Raw genomic sequence first — 12,272 nt, forward strand, 5'->3', positions numbered from 1 at the left:
AATTTGCATTATAATACGGTCGTTTTCATTCTAAAACAAACAAACATGACAAAATATTGGTCCGAGAGCTCACGGACTTTTATTGATCAATTGAAATGATCAATGACCGCTATCCAGCACACTCGTGGATAAGCATATACCATCGATCATGGAAAAAGCATTTCGAATGCTGGAAGTGTGCCTAATCAAATTTCTTCACTCTCTCATCCATCGGCAAGAGATTTCAAAAATTTAGAGGCGAGACGCAAGCCCCCATTTGCACACCTAATGTTACGAGAAAATGACAAAATATTGTTTTGTGACAGACCCAATAAAGCCTCCAGAAGTCCATCAGAATCTTAACGAGGACAACTGTGATATGTGGGCATAGCCGAAGATAAAGCTCGACAAACTTGCAAAGAACAGCACAAAACATTATACAGTCGAAACCCTCAACTTTCATAAGAGAATCAAGATTCGCAGAAAAGGATTTGTGTCAACTGGAAGACATAAATGATGGAGCTACCTGCCAAATCATGTCAGTTTTCCCGCAAGTTAATGCAAGGCCAAAACTATCCTCCGTTCACCGCACAGGTACACTGTGGCCTGGAAATTGAAGAAGCGGGGTGTTGCAAAGACACCAAAATGCCAGTGCGGATCAGAGGAACAAATACCATTCCATATCCTGCAGAGCGGTTACTGTCTGGAAGAAGTATGCCAGAAAGTTTAGCCCACAGACATCCCAAATGAGACCAAGCTGTGGGGAGATGCCAGCGACCTGCAGAAGCGGTGCAGTTCACTGCCGCATCTAGTGTCAAAGCAATGCCAATCTATATTTTGTTCTGGAAATTTGATGTAGGCACCACTCCCAGCATTATGAACTGCTTTATCAATTGATCCATCGGTATATGCTTGGATCCAAGAGTGTGCTGGATAGCGGTCATTGATCATTTCTAACGTAAGAGATTGTTAGTGAGCTTGATATTGTTTTCCCTTTTCTTCTACTCCTGGCACCACCAATCTGATCTTTGGAGCACATTGTCTAGGAACCCATTCATCGGGCACAAGCGGCTCTGTCTCTGCGTCTAGTGCTGCTGCCTTTCCTTTCTGCAGTTTTTTGACAATATGGTCGAGACTCTGTCGTTTCAGTCTGTGTTTAGGTCTGCTGTCGAGTTTTGAGTGGAGTGGATGCGATGGTAGTCTCTTTGCCTTCTCTGCCTGCACAAAAGTTTTGTACTCTCGTCTTATCTCTAATGGCTCAAAGTTGGCTGTCTTTTCCATTTCTTTCATTGGAGTGTTTTCGTTGCTCGAAGAATTATCCCCAGGCCTGAATTTTGAACCTTGTCCAGTTTATTGTTACTGGTTTTGGAAGAAGTTACCCTTGAGGTGGATGCGTACTTTGCTATGGGCCGTACGGTGTCTATGTAGACTTAACGTAGGATCTTTTCATTTGCTCCCCAACTTGTTAAAGCCTTTTTTTCATAGTGGCGGATTTCTTGAAGACCCTCTCCTTTGATCTTTAATGTCATGTTTGACAACGACTGATTTTTCATAATCAAGGAAGAATGTTTTCATCTGTTATATGTACTTTAAAACGAAGAATGATCAGTTACAAGTGTTGACAAAAATACCTGAAACAATGAAGAAAAATCATTGCAAAAATGCTTTTTTTTTTGCGAATTTTCACACAAATTCGACTTTTGACCTTTGATAAAACGGTTGGCTTTGAACTTTTAGGATAAAACCTACATTGCTGACCTTGCTTGACATGTATAAATTAAAATAAATTGCTAAATGTGAATTATAACAACAAGCTATTTTTGAACAAAGTAATGAGTAAGTATGCTACAATTTGATCTTTTACACAAAAATGACCCCCGACCTTTAATAACAGGTTTGACCTTGACATATTTCCTCTTCCTTGACATCGTCTGACATATATACAGTAAAATGAACAACGATCAGTTACTGAAATGACGAAACAAATACTTTTAAACAATACAAAAATATTACAAATAGGTGATATTATTGCAACAGTTTTCTCACTTTTTTACCTTTGACCCTATATATTATGAACTTGAATGCTTTGAAATTATATGTGATACCAGACATCGCCTAACATTTATCCATTAAAATGAACTGATATCATTGACTAATATCGACAAGATATTGTTAACAAAGAGAAAAGTTAAAGAGCTATTTTTTTCATTCTTTTACTTGAAAATGACCTTTGACCCTTAGTATTACATTTGAACTTGACGATATATTTATTATTGACATTGTGAGACATATATACATTAAAATAAACCACGAGCAATTACTTATAATGATTAAAATATATCTGTTATATTTCAAACAGGAAGCTATTCGTGCGATAACACAAATTTGACATTTGACCCTTGATATTAGCTTTACTCTTGGCAGTTTTGGGATTACATTTGCAATGCTGACTTTGCCTGACATACAAACATTAAAACGAATTAACTTCAGTGACTAATAATTTGAAAACATATTAAACAGATTAGAAAAAGTTAAGGTAATAATTTTCACATTTTTGCATAAAAATGAAGTTTGACCTTCAATTATCAGGGTTGACGTTGACTTTCTGCAATAAAATTTACATTTCTGATTTTGGCTGATATATACACATTACATATATAAAGATGATAACAAATTATTTTTTAAGAATAAAAATAAATTTCAAATATACCAATTTTTGTGACTTTTACATAAGTCTGACCTTTGACCTTGAATATCCAGTTTGCCCTTCGGTCCTTTTTGATGAATTTGTTATTGCTGTCATGGTGGGACATATATACATTTACTGACAATTAGATAGTTACTGTAATTAATCAGTGAAAAAACTTGTAGACGTAAACTTTACCCTAGCTACCCCCTAATATTTTTACAAGTGAGTTTTACCTCCCCTATCACAAACGTAAGTGAACAAAATATAGATAGGCACGGCTTTGACACTTAAGAAATGGGTTTTCATGGAGGATATGAAATATTGTTTCCAAAAATGTATAAAATTCCTTTGGCCTCAATTGTTGCAATAAAAGTCCGTGAGCTCTCAGACCATATCTTCACAGCTATGCTATCTAAAAACAGCAGATATATCGTTTTATTTCAATTCACAATTTATTTCAGAATACAATAAAAAATATTATAGTACAATTTGGTATAACCAGCTTATTGTATATGTCCATTCTATGAAAGAATTACAAGAAACTCATATATACACAACATATCTACTAATATTACTACTATTACAAAATAATTGAATTTTAAGAAAAAAAAAGACATTATGCATAAAGTTATCAAATGGCTATTTTTCACCAAACTACTTCATTTATAGACAATTACTTCAGGCGTAGTAAATCCCCACCAAATTTATTTAAATATACTGAATATATAAGATATCCATGGGTACAGAGCGATATTCATGATCAAATGCAGGAACAGTCGTTTGTTTAATACGCTTCCAGTTGTTTTAGTGTAATACACATTTATACTGCGTTTAGTTATATATGTATTGATATATAACAGTTTTTAACATAATGCACTGTGCTGTTGATGCACATAAATTTGTTGACGTCATGTTGAAATAAACTATATTGTATCGGTGGACGCACTTATATGCACTAGTGGACTCTTTTACATGTATTATAATTCCTTCTTGCAAACGAACTGAGCTTGCCATCCTGTGTCTTCGCATCGCCAGTCATTCCATTGGTCATACGGTGCTTTATATCCCATAACTAGGCAGTCCTGAGAAACATCATCCGGTTGGCCAGGTCTCCAGTTCCTGTCAATTAAAAAGCACTGAGGGTTGCTATAACTTAACAAATACTATAATATCGGGAAACGAACTTTTCTCAAACACCCCAAGAAATATGGCAATACTGTCTTTGTTTATTCGTTATTTTTATCGAACTAGCCGCGACCTACACTATGCTACACTACAGTAGCCTAATTTTATAGCTGACAAACTAGTGAGAACGGCAAGATCTGGTGTACACGGACGAAAAAATATTTGACTTTATATGGAAACTTTCAATGAGTTTACATTATATATATACTGTAAAATCATTTAACTTCGTGGGCATGAAATGTCGTAATTTTGGTCAAAACGGTATTTTCGTGGGGATATGAATTCGTGGATTTCAACTTTTGAATATAAAATGAATGGGAATTGTACTTGTTCGTTGGGATTAAATTTCATGCATTGACTCAACCACGAAATCCACGAAAATTAGTCCCCCATGAATATTAATGATTTCACAGTATATATATGTACTTATATAAGTATATATATTTTTCACTTAAAACGTAATTTTGATATTTTTCACTGTGAGATTACAAGATATACTTCACTCTAATATTTCAATAATTCTCAGAAAAAGCATGTAATAAACGAACGTTATATGCCGCTTAAATACTATATAGGGATTACACGCGTTCTTGTGTATTAAGGAGATAGGTTAAATCACAATACAGATTTCAGTTCAAAGTGGTTACGTGTAAGTCTTCTGTTATGTGGTGACATTCACCCCTGCCCAGGTCCAACATTCAGCAAGGAACACACCGGTAATAACAAATTTAACATTTTTAAGAAGAGAGGCCTTCATTTTATTCACCTGAACATCCGTAGTTTACTTCCCAAAATTGATGAAGTTCGACTTATTGCAAGAAATTCCAATGCATCTTGTATATTACTGACTGAAACTTGGCTAGACCAGTCTATTTTCGACTCTGAGGTGTTTTATAGACCACCAAAACAGTCAAACTTTTATCAGATTTTAGAATCTGTACTTTTATCATGCTCATCTTTTAATACAGTCGAATCAGTGATTTAGGCGATTTTAATACAAATGTTTCTGCTACCCACAGATGTCCTTTGCTTACTGAATTTAAATCATTTTGTGATATGTTTAGCATTACTCAAATAGTAAAGAACTGTACCAGAATATCTACTACAACATCTACAACCATAGACCTTATTTTAGTTTCGGATCTAAATAAAACTTCCCAGAGTGGAGTAATTGACTGTTGTGTCAGTGATCATATGATAACATACTGTACTAGAAAGGTTCTCCGTAATTTTGTAGGAAAGCACAATACAGTACCTGTTCGTTCGTTAAAAAATTATGATTAAAATAGTTTTCAACAGTCTTTGTTAGGATCTGACTGGACCTCAGTTTTATTTTGTGATAATGTTAATCAAGCTTGGAAAAATTTTAAACCTTTTTTCATTGCTACTATAGATAGTTTTGCTCCTGTAAAATCAGTTCGTATTAAACAACGAACAGAAGAATGGATAGATTCCGAAGTTTTACAATGCATCAAGGATAGAGATAAGGCCTTTTACTCATTTAAAAGAAATAAATGTGAAGAAACATTGAACCATTTTAGAGCAATGCGAAATAAAGCTAATTCTGTTATTTTAAATGCAAAAAAGAATTATTTTAAAACTTCTATTGAAAACAATAAGTCAGACTCAAAATCTCTGTGGAAAAGTCTTAAAAACTTAGGGTTACCTAACAAGAAAGCCAGTGCACTAACACTGGGTTGTATATTGATGGTGAAGTCTGTTTTGATAAGTTGAAAGTTGTTGATAAGTTCAATTCTTTTTACACTACTGTTGCAGGCAAGCTTGTTAGTAAACTTCCAAAAATAACAAATAAGTTTGGAAGCACTTTTGTTCATAACTTTTATTCATCTATGGGTGTTAGACCTGATAAGTTTTCATTTGGCATTGTGCCAGAAAGCAAAGTTTTTACTTACATTAACAATCTCTCCACAAATAAGGATACAGGCTTAGATGGGATTCCTTCACGTTTTATTAAGTATTCAGCTTCTGTAATCTCTGGGCCACTCACCCATATAATTAACTTGTCAATTATTCAAGGCGTGGTGCCAGAAGACCTCAAGTCCGCTCGAGTAGTTCCTTTATTTAAGAAAAATGACAAGACTGATGTTGGAAATTACCGTCCTGTCTCAATACTAAGTATTGTGTCTAAAGTTCTTGAACGTGTAATTTATGACCAATTGGAGGCTTATCTTGTGCAAAATAGTCTTTTATATCAGTTTCAGTCAGGTTTTAGGCGTGGATTCTCCACTGATACCTGCCTTATTCACTTGACAGATTTCATCCGTCTTCAGATGGATAAAGGTCATCTTGTTGGCATGATCCTTCTTGTTTTACAGAAGGCGTTCGATACCGTCAACCATTCAATTCTTTTGATGAAATTAAAGGCGATAGGTCTTAACACCCCTTCTGTAACCTGGTTTTCCTCATATCTCACAGATAGGCACCAGTTAGTTGATATTTCTGGTACTATGTCCTCAAATGCAAATATTACCTGTGGTGTGCCACAAGGGTCAATATTAGGCCCCTTGCTGTTTTTAATTTATGTCAATGACATGTCAGCAGTAATAAAAAATAAGTTATTACTATATGCAGATGAGTCTGCAATTCTTATTTCAGCCAGACGTAAGTCAGATATTGAACGGCTTCTCAGTCAGGATTTGCAAAGTGTTAGTCAATGGCTTCTTGGTAACAAACTTTCCCTGCACCTTGGAAAAACTGAGTCCATACTTTTTGGGTCTAAGCAAAAGTTAAAATCTAACTCCCAACTCGATATTTCCTGTAATGGTCAAACGATTGCTAGCAAGTCATCTGTCAAATATCTTGGAGCTACCATAGATCAAAGTTTAACTTTTGAATTCATGGCTAGGGCGGTTATACAAAAGGCTAATGCTAGGTTGAAAGTTTTATACAGAAAGAGTGAATTTCTCACTCAGCACACAAAACGACTTCTGGTTATGTCCATTATACAGTATCATTTTGACTATGCCTCCTCTGCCTGGTTTAATAGCTTAACTGAAGAGCTAAAACACAAGTTACAGGTTACTCAAAACAAACTAGTCAGATTTTTTTTAAATCTTCATCCTAGGTCACACATTGATAAAGTACATTTTAAAAAACTTAACTGGCTTCCAGTGTCTAGCAGAGTCAATCAGAATATACTATGTCATGTTTTTAAAATTAATGTTAACCAAGCTCCATCCTATATGGGTGAACATTTTATTCCAGTTAACCATGTGCACAATTATCCTACCAGATTCAGAGTTAATGCCAGCTCTAGAAATACAATTACTAATGGAGATATACCATTTTCTGATAATAAGCGTTTTGCAATTCAAAAAGTTAAAGGTTTTGGAAAAAACTCTTTTGCATACATTGGCTGTACCTTGTGGAACAGTTTGCCTCAGTATTTGAGGGACTGCACATCTTTGTCGAGTTTCAAACTAAAACTAAGGGAGCACATGTTTAATGTAATGTAAAGATGTTTTATTGTTTTAAGTTTTTAATGTAGAAGTATCATTTCTAAGTTTCAGTATTACTGTTGTATACTATTTGATAGGTTTATTTCCTGCTTTGGTTAGCGGAGCATTGCGCGTTCTGCTAGTCTTTAAATTTCATTCTAGTCAATTTTGGTTTAGTCATGGCATTTTTATGTACTTTTATGAGATTAGGTGATTAACTTGCAACCTCATTTGTAGATACATTTTTATTACCAATTTATTGTTATATTAACCTTTAAGAGTCTTAATATAAATCCTCTAGTTGTCATTTTTTTTGCATTGATTGCTTGATATTACCCAGTTTCTCCATATTTTTGTGATAAGTTTGAGTCTTTCTTATTTGCCTGTGATATGTCTTCCTATGTCATACCCTATTATATGCCAAGGACCACAATGGAAATAAGGGACTCTTCTATCTCTTTTTTGTGTCATCCTTTGCTATATAATGTTGATGCCATGGTTGTATTTAACATACATTTTGTTCATTGTTGTTTGTATGTTTTATATGGTGCCACGAAATTTTGTACGAAAAGTTGTATGCAGAAAGAAATCTATCTATCTATCTATAGGTTACCTTGTTACCAGGGTAAATTCAAATCAATTGAACCGCAGCAATTATTTGTCTTTCGTGTAATTTAATGTTTTAACTGCTACAATCTCAATTTCGTTTATCTCTGTCCCTTCAAGTACATTTTTTATACAGGTTTGAAGAACATGACCCTCCAGAGAAGAAGGAAAATACGTATTTTTAACAGTTTTCAGTGCGTTTTGGTTTCATTGTTATCCGTAAAAGTCTGCATAATTAATAATTTTACTAGAATGCGCGTTAGCTTTCTAATATAAACTTAAAATGTATATGTCGCGAGGCTCGTGTTTCTATTGTAACGCATTTTCTCTCATTTTTAAACAACAATGTATGAAAACAGGTATTCGACTACTTCAGTGCCATTCTGTTAATGACCAACATGGAATATGTGGGTAATAATTATTAGCAAAATACCAAGCATTTTACACGGTACCCTATTTTTCTTAAAGTTTAACAATGGCAACAGAGTTGTTTAAAATAGCTTATATCTTGCTTTATTTTTTAATTTCTTATAAAAATTATTGAATAAGATTATATTTCTTGTTGATGCAGCTTTAAAAACATTTTATTTCTAACGTAAGTAATATTTTCGTGTTGTTTTTTTTTTTTTGCATCTATTTAAACAAATTTCACAACTTAAAATATTTTCTCGCAGTACCCATCGTCTGACATTTTTTATGGAAAATCGTTCTGCATAATGCTATTGTTATTATGGATATTGTTGAAATGCAAATAAAAAGCCGAAGATGTGTTCCTTAAAGACACTGATTCTGGTATGAAAGGTATGTGGCCTTTTGTCTGGGTATTGGTAGTAAGAGCCAATATACAAGACTGGACGATTGATAGACTTGCTTCTGTTTATCATATTAAGCTACTGTATAGCTACTGTACAGTACATAGATTGCATGTGACATTTTTACCTTTATAGCAAATCAGTTCTCACTTTTATAACGAGTTTAGAAAGCCTGATTAAATTGGGATTAAACAAACAAAGTGATAAAATACCGCGACACATTTATTTTTCAATTAGTCAAGCTTTATAAACAATTATATCTCATTATTGCTTGATTTTTATAAAAAGAATAAATAAATAAAGAAAATGCATTCAGGCACCTTTTTAAAAATAATGAAAAATTCATGTATATATAAATCATGTGTATTTTGAACAATGATATCTGTTCATTGCTGGATTTTATCATGAAGGTCCATATTTTTTTTTTCATTTATTGAAAATGCAACTCAGCGCTTCTTTTATTTCTAATAAAATCCAGCGATATTCAATTTTTCTGTTTTTATTTTGTTACTAGATAAAAATATATAATTAATTAATAAATTAATTAATAATTGAAAAAAAAATGCTTGTCATTTCTCTTATTGAGTTTTAAATAATTATTTCATTTTTCATTAAAAAAAGGTGAGTTTTCTAAAATGGTGAAACCAGTGTCAACGCTTTTGAATTTTACATTTAAATATATAGGTCACGGGCTTCCATGTTTCCATGGTAACATCAAGTTAATTCAAGAAACCACAATTTTCTACCTAAATTTGAACAATTTTAGAGCATAGTTTTACTATATAAGTAACAAATTATCAACGGAAACTGAAAAATAGGTATTACAAACAAACAGTCCAATTTTTGTTTGAAAATGGCCGTATTTAGTAACCTTTCACCCAGCTATATTCCAAATAACAATGGTTCCCATCATCCATTTTCTTACATTCCGCATTACATTTCAGTATAACTACATAAAAGAAGCAAAATACTGATTATTATTCAGAGCGAAAGACGCATAAAAATATTTCAGCAAACAATGGCTGTTTAAAAACAGTTCAAATAAAGAAAATGCACAGAATTACGTACTTTCAAAATAAAAGCTTTTAATTTTGCGCGGTAACTAAAACGTAACGTCATCACGTCAACGACGTCATTTTAGAACCACAATGTTTTGAGGCGTTTCTGCGGCAATTTATTAATTATTTCTACATTATTAAACCATTAAGCATCAGATCGGAGACAGGTTCATGATTCTTTTTCAGAAGAATGGATATGCAAACACATTTAGTTTGTCGTAAACGTCGTCGTAAATCGTTACGTTAGCTTTCGGTTGGACATGCGCACATACAAATATTAAGGTAACCTACCTCCACAACACGACAGATATAAACACGGAATTAATAGATACGTTTTCATCAATTCTTTGCTATGAATAACCAGACGGCTCGTGCAAGTAGGCCTACATGTATGTAAACCTATATATACATTCTGGTCTTTAAAATGTTGTTACGGTCGTACGCGTATCTTGCGCGTTTACAGCCAATCTCTGACAACTGCGGTAGGGAGTTGACTGTTTGGCTCAGTGGTTACAGCAATAGACTAGCACCCGAGCAACCCGGGTTCGAATCCCACTACAAGGCAGTTGGGAGTCTTCTTCATAAGATATGCTATGCTCTTTGATTTATTTCAGTTTATCATCATAAGAATGTCTAATGTGATCATAACTCGCTTATGCTACAAAAAAAAAAATATTGGTAACTAAATGGAAAAAAAATGTCATAACAACATCAAGCGAAAACCAAACGACAGAAAATCAATACGAAGACAATTGCTTATGTCTGATCATCTATACCTACATGTATGTATTTTTTTTTTCTCTGGTCCTATCAGAAATCCATATACCTTCCGTTTCCTCATCGGTGAGTCCTATCCACACGCGTCCTTCATTTAGTGTTGATGTCCATGTATGTCCGTTGTTTTCACATAACTTGTAAACAAAACCGTTTTCGGACGAACTTTGAATGTCCGCTACACTCGCCCCCAATTTAAGGCATGTTTCACGTGCTGAGACATAGGTCTGTTTTTCCTTAACATATAAGTAACAAAATGATTGAAATTCTGCCCAACCATCAGGACATGTTACTAATAGATCCTCTGACACCTTTTTTGTTTCATTCATCAACTGTTTCAGATTATCTATTTCAACCTGTTGCTCATCCATTTTCTCGTCCTTCTTTCTGATTTCAGCACTGTAATTTGCCATTGCCTCTGAAATGGCCTCATTCAATTTTCTATCTAGCTCATTTTCCTTGACCTGCATTCTTGTCACTGTTTCCGCAAACAAATCGTTATTATTTTTTTCCCGACTGACGATTTCATCACTGCAATTTTTCATTACCTCTGAAATGGCCTCATGTAATTTTCTGTCTAGGTCATTTTCCTTGATCTGCATTCTTGCCATCGCTTCCGCAAACATATCGTTATTATTTTCTACCTGATTTGTGACTTTACGCATTTCGTTCTCCATGATTTTGACTTTTTGTCTAAGCCATCTCTTTTCATCCAAAAATGTTTTTTTGATACGAGTTTCGCTCTGGTGAGAAACAACAGACTGTCCCAGATTCTGCTTTATTTGCCCGCCATTTTCAGCTCTCACATTTGAACACTCACACGCCTGATCTTCAAGAATGACGAATGAACTATTTAAGGCTTCGATATCTTCTTCAATACTGTTCACTCTTGTCTCCAATGTGTTTAGTCTCCGCTTCATTAACGACTTTGCATCAACATTCCAGGCACACGTCATCAACAGTAATATCCAAATCTGCGTCAATAAAGCCATATACGTGCTTTTTTTCTCGATTTGAAAATAAAAACAACAAATTTAAATATACTGAGTTTTTGCCCTGTGTTTAACAGTATAATTATGTTGATTTGTTCACATGTGCACTCTAATATAGCAATTCGGATTTTATAAGAAATTTAAATCCACAACTATAACACATTTATGTTTCGAACTTAAAATAATTATTTCCTACGAATATTTAAGATGCGCCGCAATAGGAACATTTTATACTTCAACGCAGGCTAGTGTAGATCCTCTTTTTCTTGGAAAACGGACATGCGCAATGCAGCAGTTATTGTTTTACATCTCTTACCACAGCTGCGTTTGTTTATTTCCTTTCGTAATCTTATTTGTTCAAGTTGTTATGTTTGGCTGCACTAAGTGTCCGTTTGAGCTAAAATGGAAAAATCCTTAGTATATCTCTGAATTTATTTACTTTAGACGTCTATATGTGCAATTTTCCTTGTTTTTTTTTTTTGCTGTAGTTGTTGTTTGTTGGTCATATTCAACGGTACCATAATAGACGGACCGCGGACTACTTTTTATAAAAAGCTAACATTATGTGCAAAATTACGGCTGACATGTCAATAACATAATGACAAAACTTGTCAATACTTTATTGCAGCAGGGGACAGTAAACTTTAAAAAAGTCACACGTTTCCGTTGATACCAGTGCCAAAAAAACTGACTTTCGGTACCTCTGGTGAGATTTTACA

At 34.0% G+C, this 12,272-nt stretch overlaps 1 protein-coding gene across 2 annotated transcripts; it reads right to left on the bottom strand.

The window, feature by feature from the left end:
* Positions 1–3,061: 3,061 nt before the first annotated feature.
* On the bottom strand, positions 3,062–11,847 carry LOC123537468 (low affinity immunoglobulin epsilon Fc receptor-like). Of its 2 annotated transcripts, none has more exons than XM_053529361.1 (2): positions 10,614–11,847; positions 3,062–3,787 (listed from the first exon to the last, which is right to left on the bottom strand). In XM_053529361.1, exons 1-2 carry the CDS (start codon positions 11,551–11,553, stop codon positions 3,741–3,743), a joined length of 987 nt encoding a protein of 328 aa, XP_053385336.1. In that variant the 5' UTR covers positions 11,554–11,847; the 3' UTR covers positions 3,062–3,740. The 2 variants fall into 2 exon arrangements, with proteins under 2 accessions (XP_053385336.1, XP_045177124.2); XM_045321189.2 differs by having other exon boundaries at positions 3,064–3,787; positions 10,568–11,841.
* Positions 11,848–12,272: the final 425 nt, after the last annotated feature.

The sequence above is a fragment of the Mercenaria mercenaria genome, chromosome 17 (assembly GCF_021730395.1).
Source record: "Mercenaria mercenaria strain notata chromosome 17, MADL_Memer_1, whole genome shotgun sequence".
NCBI classification, from domain to species: Eukaryota; Metazoa; Mollusca; class Bivalvia; order Venerida; family Veneridae; genus Mercenaria; species Mercenaria mercenaria.